At 41.3% G+C, this 20,566-nt stretch overlaps 1 protein-coding gene across 1 annotated transcript in view; it reads left to right on the forward strand.

Annotated features, from left to right (window-relative positions):
* NMNAT2 (nicotinamide nucleotide adenylyltransferase 2) overlaps positions 1 to 20,566 on the forward strand; it is a 92,567-nt gene that overhangs the window by 37,549 nt on the left and 34,452 nt on the right. Inside the window, exons 2-4 of the mRNA XM_061630576.1 lie at positions 4,858 to 4,946; positions 5,915 to 5,982; positions 11,632 to 11,710. Of these exons, the coding sequence (XP_061486560.1) occupies positions 4,858 to 4,946; positions 5,915 to 5,982; positions 11,632 to 11,710 (236 nt within the window). The remainder of the gene's footprint in view (positions 1 to 4,857; positions 4,947 to 5,914; positions 5,983 to 11,631; positions 11,711 to 20,566) is intronic.

Consider the following 20,566-nt stretch of genomic DNA (forward strand, 5'->3'; position numbering starts at 1 on the left):
GAATACATTGGGACTTGCTTCTGAGTAAACATTGCATAGGATTGCACTATAAATATCTTTACAGGTTGTGTAAATAATAAACATCTTTGACATTCATACTTGTATAAATATTTCTTCATACTATGTCTTGATATGTATCTGATTTTGCACTATGGTTGTAAATTATTATTTACAAATTATTATTTCCTCTACATTTTAAGTGTGCCCATTTTCCTTGGGATGCTCATGATCCCCCTCTGTTGTTTTTGCCTTGAGGGGCAGATTAGGTTGAGAGATGGTGTGTAATCCATGGTCACTCAGTAAACCTATTTCCATTTTAAAATTTAATTAAAATGATTTATATGCAGGCAAAGTTTATGAAGTAATGCAGATCCACATAATACATTTAAAGCACAACTAACTTGCATTTAAAGCGCATGACTTCCCCCAAAGAATCCTGGGAAGTGTAGTTTCCCCCTCACAGTTATGGTTTCCATTTCCCATGATTCTGTGATGGGATTCATGTGCTTCAAATGCAGAGCTTGGAAGTAATTAGTTACAAGTAATGTATTACTTGTAATTCATTACTTTTTTGAGGAATGAGTGGGTAATTCCTTTACATTTTGATTGTAATAGAACTAGGAGTAATTTTATTTGTTTTGTGGAGTAATTGTAATGTTTCCAGCATTACCTTTGGGGGGTAAGCAGGGGAAGTCTTCTGCTCCTCTGATTTGTGGACGAAAATCATGTGCCTCAAACTGGGCTTCTGTGCAGCGTTGCTCTTCCCTCGTGCTCTGTGGGTGGGTAGGAGGAGGTGGAGAGCAAGACGGGTGGAGTGGAGAAAACAATTGTTTAAAAAAATGGATGGTGTTGGTGAAGAATGGAGTGGAGGGAAAAAGGAGCTGGAGGGCAAGAACATGGATAAAGGAGAAGGAGACAGCAGCAGAATGGAGATAAAGAACTGTGGAGATGAAAGATGACAACGTGTATGTGTGTTTGTGTGTGTGTGAATACTGTGTTTGCACTTGGCACACAAAGTGGCCTCCACCACCCTCTCTAGCTACTGTGCTGCATTTGCAGTATTTTAACTTTTTTACATCTCGGGAAGATGTTTGCTTGAGTGAGTGTCCCTTAGTTGGTGGCAGGGCAGGGTCTGGGAGGTGGTTAAGTGAGAGAGATTATGCTGGCTGGCTGAGTGGGGGGTGGTGTTGCACTTAGTTTGACATGCAAAGATCTGAGTAGTGGCCTCTGTCTCCCTCCCCACCTCCCTTACCAGCGGGAGAGCCCACCGCTGCTATCTTATGGATAAAAAGAATTATTCTACTACCTCTGTATGTGTGTGCTTATTTTTAATGTTGTTTTAGGCTACTTAGATGCACAGCAGCCAAGGCCAGCACCTTGTAGGCGTTTTTTTTAAAGTAACTGAAATGTAATTGTAGTGATCACTTTTGAGAAAAAGCAAAGTAATCCGTTACTTTCAGAGCAATTGTAATTGTAACGGTAATTAACCTGGCTTCAGTTGTCCATGCTCTGGTAACCTCCAAATTAGATTACTGCAATGCACTCTATGTGGGGCTGCCTTTGAAGATGGTTCAGAAACTGCAGCTTGTGCAAAATGCAGTGGCCAGATTGGTAACAGGGACTAGATGGTCTGAACATATAAAACCGATTCTGGCCTGCTTGCATTGGCTGCCTATATGTCTCCGAGCTCGATTCAAGGTGCTGGTTTTGACCTATAAAGCCTTACACGGCTTGGGACCACAATACCTGATGGAATGCCTCTCCTGATATGAACCCACCTGTACACTATGTTCAAGATCAAAGGTCCTCCTCCGGGTGCCTACTCCAAGGGAAGCTCGGAGGACGGCAACAAGGGAGAGGGTCTTCTCAGTGGTCGCCCCCAAATTATGGAATCATCTCCCTGATGAGGTGCGCCTGGTGCCAACACTGTTATCTTTTTGGTGCCAGGTCAAGACTTTCCTCTTCTCCCAGGCATTTTAACATGTGTTTTTAAATTGTTTTTATATTGTTTTGAATTTTAAAATTGTGTGTTAAATTGTTTTTAAAATATGTGTTTTAAATTGTGTATTTGTTTTAATGTTTTTGATTGCTGTAAACCGCCCAGAGAGCTTCGGCTATGGGGTGGTATACAAGTGCAATAAATAAATAAATAAATAAATACTCTTCTGGGGCCATGTAATTGTAACTGTAATGTATTACTTTTAAAAAGTAATCTTCCAAGCTCTGTTCAAATGTATGTTGAATGTGCTTCAAATGCATGGTGTAGCTCTTCCCTGGTATGCTGTGCATTCATTAGGGAACTGAAAAGAACAATTTTAAAAGATACTTTTTTAAACAGGGTTGTAGCTCAGTGGCAGGACACATGCTTTGCATGCAAAGGTCCAAACTTCAATCTCTGGAAGAGACTATTGCCTGGAATCATGGAGAGCCAATGCTAGTTCATATCATCAGTACTGAGCTAGATGGTATCAAATGGCCTGAGTCAGTATAAGGCAGATTCCTTTGTGCCTAAAAGAGGAAAGAGACCCAAGGGCCACAGTGATTCTGAAATTTATTTATGTATTTTATTTACAACATTTATATACCACTTCATTGTAAAAAACCTCAAAGCTGTTTACAGAAGGAATTAAAACAATGAAATTATTGGCACAAACAGTTAAAGACAGGTATTTAAAAACATTCAAAATAATAAAACCAAAATGAGTTAAAAACAGATAAAAAGCAAAATAGCTTCTACATGCCTGGGTAGGCTTGCCTAAACAAAAAATGTTTTTAGCAAGTGCCAAAATGAATACAATGAAGCACCTGCCTAATGTAAATAGTCAGGGAGTTCCAAAGCTTAGGTACTGTCGCACTAAATGATCAATTTCTTACAAGAGCAAACAAGTAATATGTGGAACCTGTAACATGGAAAGCACACCTTGAACTTGGCCTGGTAGCAAATTGGCAACCAGTGCAGATTTCAGAGCAGAGGTATTATGGGCTGATAGGGTCTCACTCATGTCAGCAATCGTGCCACAGCATTCTGCACTAACTGTAGCCCCTGGATCAGGTTGTGCTGCATGGGGATTTCTGTGACCTTGGCTGACTGGCTGCCAGGGTTTTTTTATTTTTGGTTAGGAACCCTGAGTGGTTGTGGGATGCTAAGTTTTCTGTCTTATAGCAATCTTGTTGTGTTTGATATGGTATTGCATTTAGGAAATCATCACTGTATTTTCTTTTCTTTTTCTATTTGCATTTCATTTACTTCTGACCTTATTCCCTTACATCCATAGAAGTGGTTCCATGTAGTCAGATGATGCACCTTGTTATTTGCATGATGGTTTGTTTCTTGCTCAGTACTGTAGTGGTAAAAAAGAATTCACATATTGGGAAGTGTAGCTTCAATTGCTGTTGTTCCCAATCTACTGCTTGTGAAGGTAGACCAAACCACGTATGTTTTCTCTCTGTCAATTATTACTCACTGGAATTGAGTTGGCTATCAAAGTGAGTTTATAGCAGCCCACAGAGTAGGCAGGAAAGTGTAGAAAATCTTTTTGACTTACTTATTTCTCAAACCCCTCTCTGCAGTGAAGGGTCAAGTCTGTAAAGAAGTTTGGAGCAGCCACGTTAAAAGGCAGGCAGGGCATTCTAGGCAGTGGGTTGCCAACCCTGCTTGGATATGAATATCTTTGCAGAGGATCCCTAGTCAAGCCTTACCAACAGCACAATCCTAACAATATATACTCAGAAGTACTTCCTGTTGATTACTATGGGGCTTAGTCCCTTAGTAAGTGTGTTTAGAAATGCAGCCTTCAGGGCATCCATCTTTACTCCTGAATGCTCCCATCTAATATCTCCATAACACTAGGCTTTCTTCTTACAATGGCCTTCTGGTGAGTGGCCTGGCCTGAGGGCACTTAAACCCTTCTTGCCCGAAGCAAGTAGATTAGATTAAATGTACCTTACCCAGGCTCTGTAAACAGGTGAGGAGGAGTGATCCCGTCACTTCAGCTGGACCTGGAAACACCCTCATTTAGCTAAGATTTCTATCTGAATTTCCAATCAGATTTTTTTTATTTGAGTGGTATGCTCCAAGCAACTGTGGTTGATGCTTAATGTATCGTGCTTAATGACATCACTAGGGCCCACCCCATGACATCACTAGGACATGCCCTCATGACATCAGTATGTCACACCCCTGAAATCTCAGGGTTTGGGATGCTTCTGACCTGGCAATCCTAATTGGAACGGCTACCATTTTCTCCTTTCTCTTCCCAACCTGCCTCTTCCAAGCACCAGGTTTACAAGCTGCTATTGCCTACTGCCAGTGTGTCCCCACCAGTATAATAGTGGCAAATGCAGAACTGCAGGGCCCCTTTATGATAGACATGCCACACACCCCTCACAGCCATGCACCTCTATAACCTTCTAAGATTGCGCAATCATATGAGCTTTACCTAAGCCTCTTTCACCTACATTACAGTAGTTCAGAGGGTTCACCGCTACCAGTGAGGCCCTTAGTGCATTACAATGAGGATTGCAAAGCACTTTGAATGTTTTCCATAGTTTATTTATTTATTAAAAGCATTTTTATACAGCTTTACATTTTAGAAAATTTCAAAGTGGTGCATAGACAGTAGTAAAATATATCATAAACAATAAAAACACAAAACAACAATATAAAAATCCAATATAACAACAGTACAGGCCTAGAGATGTGATGGCTTTTGTGCAGATTTTGTGATCCATTTTGAAATGCTTTGCAGTACTCTGTACACACATTTGCACTGGTTTTGCTAGTTTGTCTCTGATTAACAAAATTTAAATGTTCATTTGTTTCTCGCTCCACACATCTCCCCTTTCTCCTTTCACTAGAAAGAGCCCGGGATTATCTGCACAAGACAGGAAGGTTCATTGTCATTGGTGGAATTGTCTCACCCGTACATGACTCCTATGGGAAGCAGGTGGGTAAGCCCCTTTGTTCTCATCAATATTTGTGATGCTGTCATTAAAATCCATTTAGGATGAAAACTGGTGACACCTAGAACTGGCTCCTAAGGTTTCTAGTTGAATAAGCATCATGGGTGTTGCTGAGACTTTCTGTTTCACTTGCCACCTTTTTTCTCTCATAACAATGGTGGGACAGGCAGAAATTCTCAACAGGTGCTATCAAGATGCAGCAGTGAGAGGCTGCACCTGTTGAACACCTGCCTGTCATGCAGCTATTAAAGGTACAAATTCTCTGTGAGGTAAAAATTATGCCATCTTTGCTCCGAAGAGATGTTGTGCTAAGGCTGTGTCTGAAGAGAGTAGGAATGAGCTCGTCACCACAGCTGATATTGGAACCCCATAGAGTGTGACTGAGTGAAGGTGGTGGCTTTATGGATCAGATAATCCTCTGTTATTGATTGCTGCAGTGTAGGGTGTGTTTCCTTTTGTTTTATGCCAATCCTTTGAAACAGTATTTGGTACACTAACATATTAGGATAGTTATGCTGCTGAAATTATCATTGGACCTGCTTGGTCTCTGCAGGAGTCTTATAAACATCCTGCAGTAGCTCTTAGATGAGAGGGAGGAGGGCCTGAACCTTAGAAAAATTGTTTAAGAATTGGCTCAGAATACCCAACTTCATATTTTTGTATTACACTTCATTGTTAAATTCAGTTTAGCTACAGTTAGTAAATATAACTGGAAGATCCAGGAGCTGTTTGAGTGGAACAACTCTGTGTGGTACGTCTGGCTGTGAATTGGTGGCTGGTTAAGACTGCCGAGTGAACATCATGGCTAATGGAAGTCTGAACGCAGGTCTCCCAGGCTCTAGAGCCCAAATCTAGTGAACCCCTAAAGTGAAGAGGCTGTATTAACTTTAGAAAAGTCCAGTGCTGTGAAATCTCCCTCCATTACTTTTGCTGACAATCTTTGTTCTTGCAGGGTCTAGTCTCCAGCCGACACCGCCTGACCATGTGCCAGCTGGCTGTTCAGTCCTCTGATTGGATAAGGTATGATAGTGCACCATAAAATGAATGTTATCTGCAGTGGCTAAGAGCTTGTAGCACTTCATGAAAAAAGACATGAGAACATGTTCTCTCCGTGGTCTAATGGCCGGCGCTTTCTGACTCAGCATTAGATGCTCTCCTGATGGAAGCACAAACATACATACATACAGAGATTTCAGATGGTATAAATTCACTAATAGGCAAAAAACCCTTGCAGATTAAGAGCATACCTATCGCCAACAGATATTTCTATCAAACTTTAAAAAGCAGAGAAATTGGGCAGCTATAGTGAATGCACCAGAGGAGCAGGAGACTTGAGCTCCTCTGAGATATTGTACTGCCCTCTAATTTGTCAAAATGCAAACACAATTTGGGTTGGTCTTTCACAGCCCAATCCATTTCCTGTGTAGCTTGGAAGAATTTGGTAACGTGCCTCTGAACATATGGCAAGTGGTGTACAATATCTCAGAGAGGAGGTCAGGTCTCCTGCTCAACAGGAACAGCTTACCGGAGGAAATATGCCTGGCGCCTACGGTTCTTTCTTTTAGGCGCCAGGTTAAGACCTGGCTATTCTCCCAGGCATTTTAATGTTTAATGCTTTATGTTTAATGTTTTTAGTTTAATGTGTTCCTTTATTACTGATTTTATTCTATATTGTATTTTAATCTCGTTTTGTATACCGCCCAGAGAGCTATTAGCTATGGGCGGTCTAGAAATGAAAATAAATAAATAAATAAAATAAATAAACATAAATATCTGTTGGCTATAGGTATGTTATAGGTAGTTTTTTTTGCCTGTTAGAGAATTTCTCTGCTTTTTAATCCGGGAGGTAAGAAATGGGATCCTGTGCAAGTTTCCTGAGAAAGGATTGATCATATGCATGCTTATTGAGTTCAATGGGATTTACTCCTGTGCAATCATGCTTAGGATAGGTGAAACTGACCACAGGGGAGGGGGGAGGGGAGAAGGAAGGGGGGAGGTGAGGGTTGATCATTTGCATGCTTATTGAGTTCAGTGGAATTTGCTCCAGCGCAATCATGCTTGGGATAGGTGAAAGTGACCAGGGGTAGGGAGGGCTGGAGGAAGAATGAAGAGGGGGAAAGGAGGGAAAAGGGAGGAGGAGGGGAGAGGAGAGGAGAAGGAGTGCAGGAAGAAGAGGGGAGGGGAAAGGCAGATCTGATCATTTGCATGCTTACTGAGTTCGGTGGGATTTACTCCTGTGCAGTCATGCTTAGGATAGGTAAAACTGACCATGGGGGACAAGGAGAAGGGGGAAGGGGAGAAGGAGGGGGAGGGTATTGGAAGGAGAGAGGGACAAAGGAAGGGGGAGGAGGAGGAGAGGAGGGAAGGTTTGATCATTTGCATACTTTCTGAGTTGGGATTTACTCCTGTACAATCATGATTAAGATAGGTGAAAGTGACCTGGAGGAGGGACAGAGGGGAGGAGATTGGGTGGGTGGGCACTTGGCAGAGGGGAAGCCCCTTTCCTTTCCAAAAGGAAAACACTGTGAACAGTATCATTGTTTTTCATGCCAGGCCTTTATTTTACTTTAGACAGTCATGGCTTCCCCCAAAGAATCCTGGGAAGTGTAGTTAGTGATTGGATTCATATATGAGGTCTCATGTACATTGGAAAGCTCCAGTGTAAGCCTGCCTGAGTATTAAGATTATGAAAAGAGGCCCTTCTGTGCCTCCTGATTTTATGTCTGATTGGGACAACAGAAAGTGCACTTTCAGTGGCGGCTGCACCCAAGTTCTGGAGCTTGAGCCTAGAGAGGTCTGCCTCAAGGCTTCCTGGATGGTCTGACTTCGATATTTAGCAACTTTATTGAAGCCTGTTTGGTTGCTTTTAACTGAAGTTCTTTACTGTTTTATCTGCTGGTCATCTTCTTTTATGGTTTTATCTGCTGGTCTTCTTTTTTCAAGGTGCCTTTAGTGTTTTATTGTATTTATAATTTTTGTCTTGTTGTATTTGTATATTCCTTTCTCATAAGCTGCCTTGAGCTTTTTAGGAAAGATTTGATACAAATGTTTTCAGTAAAATAAAGCTTTTGGTTTCTTTGCAACAATGACTGCTGCAAGAATAGCTAGAACTAACTCTTTATCCATCAGTATTCTCATTTATAGTAAAATCTGATTACAGAGAGTAAACCTTTTGTGCCTCATAGAAGCTCCAGATTCATCATCCTGCAAGCAATTTCTGGCAGGCAAAACAGAAATGTCTAGGTCAGACTTGGGACAGCAAGCGCAAGAGATCCTATAAGGATCAAATATAATATGAAGGTATAAACTCAGATTTATACTCTTATAGCACTAATATGGTCTGGGTTGGCCAAGAAGGGAGACGCAACAGCTGGAGCTGTTGCCAAACATACATTAGCTTGCATGGAAAGCAAAACTGCCACTGTTTTTTCTTTAGGGCTAGCATCAGAAAGTGTTCCATACAATTTGGCTGGAAAGAGTACATTTTGACAAATGCATATCAGTAAGAAATCTGAAGGTCCATACTGAGAGGTACTGGAAAAGAGGGGGGAAAGACTTGAATCAAAAAGATCATTCTTTTATGTACACCGCCCAGAGAGCCTTCGGGCTTAGGGCGGTATATAAATAAAATAAATAAATAAATAAATAAAAATATTAACATACAGAGGCCATGATGAAACAGAAAGGTGAAAAGTTTTACAATGAAGTTGGATAGAATGAGACTGCAATGGGGAAAGAGACAGAGAAATTCTTTAGATGCTTGTGCAAAATATTTGCAGCTCAAGACCGGCAATGTACCTTGACTCCAATGAGTAATTTGGATGACTTGCTTGCTTAAATACATATACAGACTTCATTAATCAGACTGAATTCAGGGATGGAGAACCTGTGGCCCTTCCAGATCTTGTTGAATCATAGCTCCCATCATCCCTGACCTTTGGCCATGCTGGCTGAGGCTGATGGGAGCTGGAGACCAACAACATCTGGAGGGTCACAGATTCTCCATCCTTGGACCAAACAATAATCATATTTGAGACCTTCAGGAAATATTTCATTGCCATTCTCAAAACACATGTTCTGAAAGCCCTTTCTAAAGGCCAGTAACATCCAATGTGGCATTGTCTGCATGGTTTCTAAGCCCCCCAGGATCTGGTCTGTCTGTCTCCCTGTGCTTATTATGGTTGATTCAAATGAAGTATTCTAAATGTTGAGCCACTGGTTCAGAGGGTGGGGGACCTGTGGCCTTTCGAAAGTTGTTGGACTCCAACTCGAATCAGCTCTAGCCTGCATGGCCAGTGGGTCAGGGATGACAAGAGTTGGAGTCCAGCAACATTTGGACAGATTCTTCACCCCTGCTGTAAGCAGTCCTGTAAATATAGAATGTCTAATTTATACCTCACTAGGGTGGGCTGGCCAGTTCCTTCTAGAGCATTTACAGATACTGTACCATGGCCTGCTAGGTGCTTGACTGTATTCCCACCCTGTGTGGCATTTATTGGTTTATTGGTAGGTAGCAAAACCAGGACACCTATTACATCATTGGTGGTCTGTGATATACTGCTGATGGGCAGCAGAGTCTGGCTTGGTTAGCTGCAAATTCTTCAAGCCTAATCCAACTGCTTTATTACGTATCAACCTGGGGTGAATTAACCTGGGATAACCTCTTTTCCACCCTCATTGTTATCTTGAGATAGCCTGTTTTGCATGAATGAGCTGTTAGCAATATTATTACTGAGAGTGTTTTAATTAGCAAGTTCACAACTCTGAAAACCTCAGGTAGAGAATATAAGAAAAGAGAGTTCAGCTGCTAAGAAAATGTTTAAGGAACAGCCCAATTTAGCAGTTCATTAAGTTTTCAATTAAGACCTTTATGCTGCCCACTCAGCCTATGAGATTTTGATGCTTCCTTTCTTTCCAATCTGAGTCTGCTGTAGAGGAGCTTGGGGATGTTGGCACGCTTTCACAATGCGCTTCCACATCTTGTGAGAGGCAGTCATAACATCCCTGGGTTGTCACAGTTCCTGGAAAAGTCCAGGGTGGGATATGTGAATGAGGAGACATCCTCAGTTTCAGACAGAGCAGGGATGGATGGGGAACTGGCATTTTGCTACCGTGGAAGGCTGCAGGCAAGTGTCCATAATTCCTGAGCAAGACTATAGATATGAAATAATTTTGCCGTCAGTATCAAACTCGATGAGATCCTGGAACCTGTATGTTTTCCTCCATGGGGCAAATAGCAGGTTTGCGGCTAAGATTTATTTGGGGGGAAATTATGTAGAAAGAAAGGGTTAAAGTCTCCTTGCAAATACTGTTTTCCCTTTCCAATTTCCTTCCTCCTGGCTGTTTAAACCAGGAGTTAAAACAAATAAACATTTGGTAATAGAAAGGAAAGGGATAAGAGAGGAAATTATAGGAGGAAGAAGGAAATGTAAAATGAGCAGGTTGGAGGGATTACAGAAACAGACAGCTTAGGAAAGCTGTCTTTAATTGCTGTGAATCTAGCAGTCTTTTTTTGCTACAGTTTTTTTTTTAAAAGTCTATTTTTAGTTTTCGTTTGGAACATTTTCAGTATTTTGCAAATAATGACTCCTTTGTCATGAATGTAAAGATCAAGAGAAAAACTGATACAGCTGCTGATGCCTCTTTTATGTTATGTTTTATGTTGTTTTATGATAGATCTTGTTCTGATAGAGGGAAATAAAAGAATGGCAGATCTACATATAGAGTGGTATTCAACTAAACAGTTACGCTAGTGCAACCAATTTTAGTTGTGCAATGTAACTTCCTCACTCTTTCCTCTCCCCACATGCCCCTAAATCTGCTCTGCGGTTCTCCCAATCCTCTAGAGCAAAATGGGGGGGGGTGTTACAAGGAAGTTGCGTTGCATAGCTAAAAGTCATCGTGCTAACATATTTGTTTCTTAGAATCATAGAATAGTAGGGTTGGAAGGGGCCTATAATACAGAAATCCGAGTTAAAGCATACCTGACAAGGTGGCTGTCCAACTGTTTCTTGAACACCTCCAGTGTTGGAGAGCCCATCACCTCGCTAGGTAATTGATTCACTCTTACAGTTAGGAAGTTTTTCCTGATGTTCAGCTGAAATCTGGTGTCCTCTAACTTGAGCCCATTATTCTGTGTCCTGCAGTCTGGGACGACTGAGAAGAGATCCTAGCCCTCCTCTGTGTGACAACCTTTGAAGTACTTGAACAGTGCGATCATATCTCCCCTCAGTCTTCCCTTCTCCAGGCTAAACATGCCCAGTTCTTTCAGTCTCTCCTCATAGGGCTTTGTTTCCAGTCCCCTAATCATCCTTGTTGCCCTCCTCTGCACCTCTTCCAGTTTATTGAATTTAGTTGAATACTGCCCACAATAAAGGTAAAAACTAATATATGATTTAAAAATGAAAAGTGAAGATTTTAACCGCTGTGGAGCCCTGCACAAGTGGTCAAGCAGTTTGGAAACACTCAAGGTACAGGAGCGTCAGCATAACCAATAATCTAGGTGGACGACCAGTGGGAGCCCCAAGCACCAACGCTAAGTATGATAATAAATAAATATTTGCAAAGGGTCATGCAGTTTATATGTTTAAATTGTGATTTTAAAAAAAACCCAATAATAGTTATTTGTGATTATCAAACCAGCCTTTCTTTTCTTCTTCATCATCATAGGGTGGACCCCTGGGAATGTTATCAGGATACTTGGCAGACTACCTGCAGTGTACTGGAACACCACCGGGATCTAATGAAAGTGAGTTGATTGCTGAGAATGATAGAGACTAGACTGCAGGGGCAGAGAGATTAAGACATAGGGAATTTATTTTAAATACGGGTTTGGGTAGCCTTGCTTCAAAATTCAGATTTATTTTAATTGAAAATTGTTAGTAGTAGGGTGAGATATTGGCTCTATCTGATATAGATATTTAATTCATTATTTATTTTCATTTCAGTTGCTGCTGCAAGGGGTATGGATGCCTAGGCAGTACGTATTTCACAATTCTGCACAGCTGTTGTGCAAGCACCGAATGTTGTATTAGACATAAGAGTTCGGCATCCAGAGAATCTTAGCTTTCATTTATTTTAAGAAAGCCAGTTTCTAACTCTTAACCTTGAAAGCATGTGGGCAACGCCTGGTGAAATTGTAGTATATTCAGCCAAATCCCTACCCCCAATTCCAAATCCTGAAATATGAGTGCCATAATACAGTTTCTCTATAAACAGTCAGCTGGCATAAATGCAGCTATGTTATATTGTGGTGGTGGCAGTGAAGCCTCTGATCCATATTGATTAAACTATCATGGTAGCTCAGAATCTTCAGTTGCTAAAGCAGTTTTAGTGAGTGAAGGAAAAGTTGTTAGTTTGGTTGGGATTACAAAGGAAGGTTCAGCATTGGGAAGAGGTGCCAGGGTATAGGGCAGCTAAGGTCGGGGGTAAGGAGGCTGAAAGAAGGGTAAAGAGAAGGAAATTAACTGAGAAAAAAGAACCCGGAGGAAAGATAGCTGGTAGTTATTTTTTTGCTAGTATGTTGTTATTGTCACTTGCAAAATATTGAACGGTATAGGATTTTAATATTTGTTGCATACTGGCAGAGTTGTGAGAGGCTATCTCCAAAACAGGCTCATTCCAGTCAAATAGGAATATTTTGCAGGAAAGCTTCAGTACTGGGTAACACTCAGTCCATATTAGCAACCTGTACATAGAGGCCCAGTTTGTATGTAATGCTAAACCGAACCACGGCATAGCCCAAACGAGCAAATATGTGGGCTCCCAGATCAATCCTGCTGCCGCCATGCTACCGGAGGATTAATCATGGTTTGGTTTGGCATTATATCTAAAGACAGGCTTATAGTTTGCCTCCCCCAGGCAAACTAGAAGCAGTTAACCAAGAACAACCTTGTTAGAGCTCGTGGTATGTCTGGAGTATGAGTCTAGGTCTGGATGTAAGCAAAGCCATGGCTTAGCCCCAGGTAGCACATCAGTAGCAGGATTTGGAGAGGAACACTCTGTCTGCAATCTTTGGTCCAGGAACCCTCATGTTTGTTCTTTCACACTAAGCCACGGTTTCAGTGGTGCAGCTAGATAGTTGTGGACCCTGGTTGTACAGGGAGCCTTTTAGATGGCCATCTGTATTATTTCAGTTGTGAAGCATACACAATTGACATTTATCTTCTTCTCCCTCACCACCATGTCATGCTGTACAACTGCTCCTACATTGCAGCTATGTGAGAGCAAAAAAACAACAAACAGTATGCCAGCCTGTGTATATATATATTAGCAGCAGCATGACTACGATGATAAAATGGGGTTTGCTTCTGTTGCTAAACTCATTTATTTAGGAATAAAATGATTAATTACACTGCAATTTAAGATCACCTAATTTTATCTGGATTGTGTGTACTGCATAATTTATATCAAACTAAAGCATTGCGAGCATGGAATGCATTCTGCAAGAGCAGTGGAACTTCCCCCTCCCTTTAACCCCCCCCCAGCATGCCCACCACATCACCCTCAATCGGCTCCAGGGGATTGGGGGAACCCCAGAGCACATTTGGGGGAGAAGTTGGAGGGGACGTTCCAATGCGCTCACGGATGTTGTTCTCTGCACACACAATGATTTTCCATAAATACATGGAAAAGAGGGTTTTTTAATTATGTGTTACAGCTCTCCAATGTTATCACCCTCCACTTCCCAAAAGTCTCCTGTTCTCTTTACAACTGTGCCCTGCCCCTTAAGCCTGGAACTCCCTTCCTGAACATTTATGTCGTGTCACCTTCTCTTCCCCCTCTTCAAATCCTATGAAAGCTTTGACAACAACTTGGACTTCACCTGAAACTAAAAGAAAATCTAAGTTTTGGGAGTATCTAGGGCAGGGGTAGGGAACCTCCCAGCCGAATGTGCCCCTCCAGGCCATGGCCTCTCTTCCAAAGTGCCAGCTAGTTCCTTTAAAACAGGGATGGGGAACCTGTGGCTCTTCAGATCAAGAGGAAGGAAATCCAAGGCTGAAGCTCTTCTCCTCAGAATACCCATGCCAAACATCTTGTGCAATTTCATACATTTTAATGTTTTATTAATAATTATGATAAAGTCTCTGCTCTCGTGTGCTGCTTTGGCTCGTATGTTTCGTGTTCAAGAAAATTATTCTGAGCACCTTTATTCCTTTCATTGATCTAGCCGGGGGGGGGCAGGCAGCAGCCAGCCCAGAGTGCCAAGGCTAATGGCAATAGGGAATGTGAGCTATTAAGCAAGGCATCAAAGAAGGAGAGTTTACCAAATCCAGTGTTCTCTCTTCACCTGCCAGAAATCATTTATAGTACAGTATAGGGACACGTTAGGCCTTCTGAAAAATTGGCATCTGCCTGACTTGCAATTTGGTGTGCACCCATTGAAAATCAGACATTTTCTGTGGTCTTTGACCACTTATAGATTGAGCCCTGATCTGTTACACAGCAATTTAGGAGCTGAAAGATTTATCATATCCAGAACACTGGTGAAATTTCTAGAGGACAATTTCAACATCATTTTGTGGCAAAATGATGGGAATTTTTTTTAAAAAAAAACTTTTCTTATTACTTATTAATAGAAGAACTGTGTCTGGATGGGGATCCCAAACAGAACAGGCCCTAGACACTCCAGGCAATGTATGAAAATGCTCCCACAACACAGGTACCGCCTAAAACATCCCAGAGGCCTTATGCACCTGCACCAGTTTTGGGCCTTCTGGATTCCAGTTAATTTCTGGTCTGGTCCCAGGATAAATAAAACAACAAATGTACTGCTGAATCATTTCAAGAATCCAGTGGCATTTCTGCTTACTTTCTTATTACTACCCTGTAAATTACTTTTTTTGCGTATCGGGCATATCTTTAGTAGCACAAACCTAAATAATTTTACCGTCATGCACCTTCCAAAGAATCATGGGGATTGTACTAATTGGCAATCCCAAGACCTTACTCCCTTTATTTCTTAGAGATCCCTACAGACTTCAGGAGAAGGAACGACTACCAAACCAGTTTTAAATCTATAGCGTAGCTTTGTCCAATGTGTTAGTTGCCTCTGTCTGATACTGAAGGCATTCTGAAGACGGGGCTAACCTGAGACGTTTTGCCGGCAGAGGCAAACAGCCTGACACCCATGCACCCTCCCTGCAATTCCACAACTTCTAATTCAGTCAGACTTACATTTGAATCTTACTTTGTTATTGGTGACAAGACAGCACCCCACACACACACACACCTATGGGCAACAGGCTAGCTTATGGGGCGCATGACAGGCCATGCATGGTAGATATCGCTCTGTCGTTTAACACCTAGCCACCGCTTCATACACCCCAAGTCTGCTGCCTGAGATGACCACCTTCATCTGCCTTATTGTTGCATTGGCCTTCTGTTTAGAGAAGTGTAGAATGGTTCTGAGATGTTGAGTCTGCATGATGCTTGTGTGCGATACTGATCTTTGCATATTGGTTCTATGTGAAGGTTTTGCACTGTGGGACAAGTTTTTCAACTGCATTGGTGTCGCAATTCATTATTAAAACCATAGATATACATACTATTTCATATGTGTAATGGGTTGCCATAAGTCAAAATCGACCTGAAGGCACATAACAACCCTGCATTGTATCTTCTATATCTTCAACAACACAGAAAGAAAGAAAGAATCAAGTGCCCTCTGGTGGACAAAAATCCCTGCTCACTTTATTCCAGAATGGATGGATGGAAATGGCCTTCAAGTCGATCCTGACTTATGGTGACCCTACGAATAGGGTTTTCATGGCAAGCAGTATTCAGAGGTGGTGTACCATTGCCTTCCTCTGAAGCTGAGAGGTCCAAGGTCACCCAGTGAGCTTCATGGCTGTGTGGGGATTTGAACCCTGGTCTCCCAGGTCCTAGTCCAACACCTTAATCACTACATCACACTGGCTCTCATACTTTAGAATACATTTCTAAATATTTTCCTTTGGTTTAAGGATTTTTTAACAGCATAGTCTTGCCTTCAGACTTGAGTGATCTTTCTTTCTAAAAATCCAACAATTTATAAATTTACCATGCAAGATTCTGCACATGGAATCTAAACAGTTAAGGTTTAAGTGATCTGTGTTAAGTTTCCTTGAGTATGCACCTTGCTTAAGACCTTAAGAAGTTTCTTGATGGATCAGATCAAAATCCACTTTGTCTAACGTTCTCTTCAAGAATTCCAGAACTAGGTGATCCATCAGAAATTGTGATCAGCTTTCTACCTATCCCTGTTTTACAGCATGTGAAGTTATACGCTAATACTGAACATAAGAACAGCCTGCTGGATCAGGCCGTTAGCCCATCTAGTCCAACATCCTGTTCTCACAACGGCCAACCAGATGTCCATGGGAAGCCTGTAAGCAGGACTTGAGTGCAAGAGCACTTCTTCTCCTGCAGTTTCCAGCAACTAGCATTCAGAAGCATGCTGCCTCCAACCTTGGAGGCAGAGCAAAGTCATCATGACTAGTAGCCACTGATAGCCATATTCTCCATGAATTTGTCTAATCCTCTTTTATAGCATTCAAGTTGTTGGCCATCTCTGTCTTTTGTTGGAGCGAATTCCATAGTTTAGCTGAGCTCTGTGTGAAGAAGTACTTTCTTTTATCTGCCCTGAATCTTCCAACATTCAGCTTCAGTGAATGTCCATGAGTTCTAGTGTTATGTGAGAGGGGGAAAAACTTTCTCCACTTTATCCATCCATGCATAATTTTATACACTTCTATCATGTCACCTCATACTTGTCTTTTCTCTAAAGAAAAAATCCTAAATGCTGCAACCTTTCCTCATGGGGAGTCGCTCCATCCCCTTGATCATTTTGGTTGCCCTTTTCTGAACCTTTTCCAACTCTACAGTATCTTTTTTCAGGCGAGGCAACTAGAACTGTGCACAGTATTGCAAATGCAGTTAGATTTGTATAACAGCATTATGATATTGGCAGTTTTATTTTCAATTCCTTTCTTAATGATCTCTGGAATGGAATTTGCCTTTTTCACAGCTGCCGCACACTGGTTCAACATCATATAGATATTCACAAACCCCATGAGCATATATGTGAAATTAAGGCTTTTTGCCCCAACATGCATCACGTTACATTTGTTTACACTGAATTGCATTTGCTGTTTTACTGCCCATTCACTCAGTTTGGAGAGGTCCTTTTGGACCTCTTTGCAATCCTTTTTATTTTAACAATGCTGGACAAATTAGTATCAGTTTTTGATTTGTCTGTTACAGTAGTGTGGTGGCAAATGCAGAAGTGCAGGGTCCCTTCCTAATAGTTCCAGCCACGCCCCCTCACAGCCATACCCCCTTCTAAGATTATACAATAATCTGGCCAGTCTTGACTACTGCTTTCTCCTTCTCTATCACTGTCACTTTGACTGTCCTGCCTCACTGTCAAGAGATATTGCTTGAATTACTGAATTGGGTCTACATGTTTATCTCCTGCTGCTACCAAACTGCTTGATGATGTAGATGGGATGATATCATCAAGATTCATTGTCTATTCTTCTGCAATTACAGACATCTCACTCTCCACCACTTGGCTTTTTGAAGTAGGAACTAATAAAAACACTCTGATAGGCTCCAGTAGCAGGAAACAACAAGGAAGCAAGTTGGAAGACTTTTCTCAGTGGCTAACACACTGATAGGATTGGCTCATAGGACATTGGAGACATAGGGGCCCTGCTGGGACCTGGCTCTCAAAAAAGTAAGGGCTAATACCCCCTGAGTCCCTGGACGACTACACTCCTGGTCTGTTCGGCCTAGAACTTTGTCTCTTATCACCACTATTTGCCTCAGTTTCTCAAACTCCCTTTCAGCAAAAGTTATATCAGGCACAGGGTTTTGTCCTACATCTTCTGCTGTGAAGACAGATGCAAAGAATTCATTCCGCTTCTCTGCAATCTCCTTTAGCACACCTTTGTGTGAAATCGAAAGGCCCCTCATTTCTCAGTCCCAAACCCGTTATATATGTATCTTTTATTAATTACATTATTTATCATTATTAGTAATTATTAGGAACATACAAAATTGCCTTATACTGAGGATAGAGACACACTCACAGTTCTGCTGGTTCTAGTGCGTCTCCACCTCTCTTTTCTGAAAACAGGCACCGATGCTAGTCAAACCCCGCCCCTTTTTACTGTAAAACCTGATGGGTTCAGCTAGAGTGCATTTTTTAAAAATTAGCTTCAGACAGATTTTGCAGCTGATCGGCAGATCAACCCCTTTGCCCCTCCAGGTTTGGCCAATGGAAATACTTTGCTGTAGGCGATTAGTGTGATCGCAGCCTGAGTCAGATCATTGGTCCATCTAGCTCAGTACTGTGTCTATACATCCAGGCTCTCCAGGGTTTCAGACAGGAGATCTTCTCAGCCCCTCCTAGAGATGCTGGGGATTGAACCTGGACCTTCTACATGCAAAGCAGATGTTCTACTACTGACCTATGGCCTTTCTCTTACTGCATTATCAGTGTATTTGGTGTTTTAAAGAGAAATATTCACTAATAGCCAAAAAACCTTGTAGTTTGAGAACACACCTAAAGCCCACAGATATTTCTATCAAACTTTAAAAAGCAGGGAAATTGGGCAGCTATAGTGAATGCACCAGGGGAGCAGGAGACCCAACCTCCTCTCTGAGATACTGTACTGCCCTACAAATTTGTCAAAATGCAAACACACTTTGGGTTGGTCTTTCACAATCCAATCCACTTGCTGTGTAGCTTGGAAGAATTTGATAATGTGTGCCTCTGAGCATTCATGCTTAAGATAGGTAAAACTGACCATGGGGGGGAGGGGGAAGGGGGCATGGGGAAAGAGAAGACTGGAAGGGGATGGGGAGGGAGGGGCAAAGGAAGGGGGAGGGAAGGGGCAAGAGGGAGGGGATACAGATGTGGAGAAGGGGACGGCGGGTTTGATCATTTGCATACTTTTTGAGTTCAGTGAGATTTATTTCTGTGCAATCATGTTTAAGATAGGTGAAACTGACCTGGGGGAGGGGCAGAAAGGGAGGAAGAGGGGAAGGGGTGGAGATTGGGTGGATGGGTACTGGGCAGAGGGGAAGCTCCTTTTCTTTCCAAAAGGAAAACATTATGAATGGTATCATTGCATTTCAGCATTTTCCCCACCTTTTTATTCTACAGCAGGCACATGTAGCCTCCCAACCAAATTTAACCAAAGCTGTCCCTGGCCACATCCACACCAGACCTTTATTTCACTTTAGACAATCATGGCTTCTCCCAAAGAATCCTGGTAAGTGTAGTTAGTGAAGGGTGCCGAGAGTTGCTAGGAGACACCCTGTTCCCCTCACAGAGCTTCAATCAGAGCGGCTGACTGTCAAACCACTCTGGCCACTGGAGCTCTGTCAGGGGAATAGGAGTCTCCTCTCAGCACCCTTTACAAACTACACTTCCCAGGATTCTTTGGGGGAAGCCATGACCGTCTCAAGTGAAATAAAGGTCTGGTGTAGGTGTGGCCCCCTGATTAGGCAAGCCCAGCAGCTGTGAGTCTGGCTTTTACAACACTGACAATTGGCTCTTACTGAGTATGCCCGACCTTATCATTGAGTTCAATGTAAAATTTCTTAAATTAATTAAAAATCAGCCAGGCTTTTTTTTTAACTTTTTTTTTTTTTTTACAATAATTTTTATTCAAATTTTCATAAAACATAGAAAACAAAATTATAAAACATTCAAAGACCAAAAACAAAACAAAACAAAAATGATTAAACAAAAAAAAATAAAATGTTGACTTCCCATTTGTCACATATCAAATCAGTTATAGGTCTACAATATATAACAATCCTGTCTCTTAAATCATATTATAAAATCACTTTCCTCCAGTAGTTATCTTAATTAATCATCAAATCTCATAAACATTACTTTATTCTTTCCACAAAAAGTCAAAGAGAGGTTTCAATTCTTTAAGAAATATATCTATCAATTTTTCTCCAAATAAACATGTCAATTAATCCATCTCGTTAATAATTATAATAATCTTATTGTCATAACCATAGTCCAAATAAACATTTCGATTAATCCATCTCATCAGAATCTGTTAGGTCCAATAATTTCAATAGCCATTATTCCATTATCCCTATTAATTCCATCTTCCATCTTCAATAGTCCTGTTAAGTCCAGTAATTTCAGTGTCCAATCTTCCATTATCAGTATTCCATAATAATCTTGCTGTTGTAGCCATAGTCATATAATAAGAGTCTGATGGGAATTTCCTCTATCCCAAATATTTTCTTGCCATCCATTCTGAATAAGTTGCTGAAATACTGTTGTAAAGTCATATCTGTGTTCTTCTTTTTTACAAAATGCACTGGCTCATCTCTTAAGAGTTTTTCCATTGTCACATGGCTGCAGTTAATTCCATAAATTTTCTCTATATCAAGCTCCATCACATCATTCCAGTCCAGAAGATTATCCAAGCCATTGATAACTTTATCTCTAATATCTTCATTAATTTCTTCAGAGATAACATTAAATTCCAAACAGTAGATTTTATTTCTAAAATCCATAAACTCCAGATCTTTTTCCAATTCCACATTTGTTCCAATCTCCAGGGCTTGTATCTTCCCTTTATTTTTT

This window comes from Rhineura floridana, chromosome 6 (assembly GCF_030035675.1).
Source record: "Rhineura floridana isolate rRhiFlo1 chromosome 6, rRhiFlo1.hap2, whole genome shotgun sequence".
NCBI classification, from domain to species: domain Eukaryota; kingdom Metazoa; phylum Chordata; class Lepidosauria; order Squamata; family Rhineuridae; genus Rhineura; species Rhineura floridana.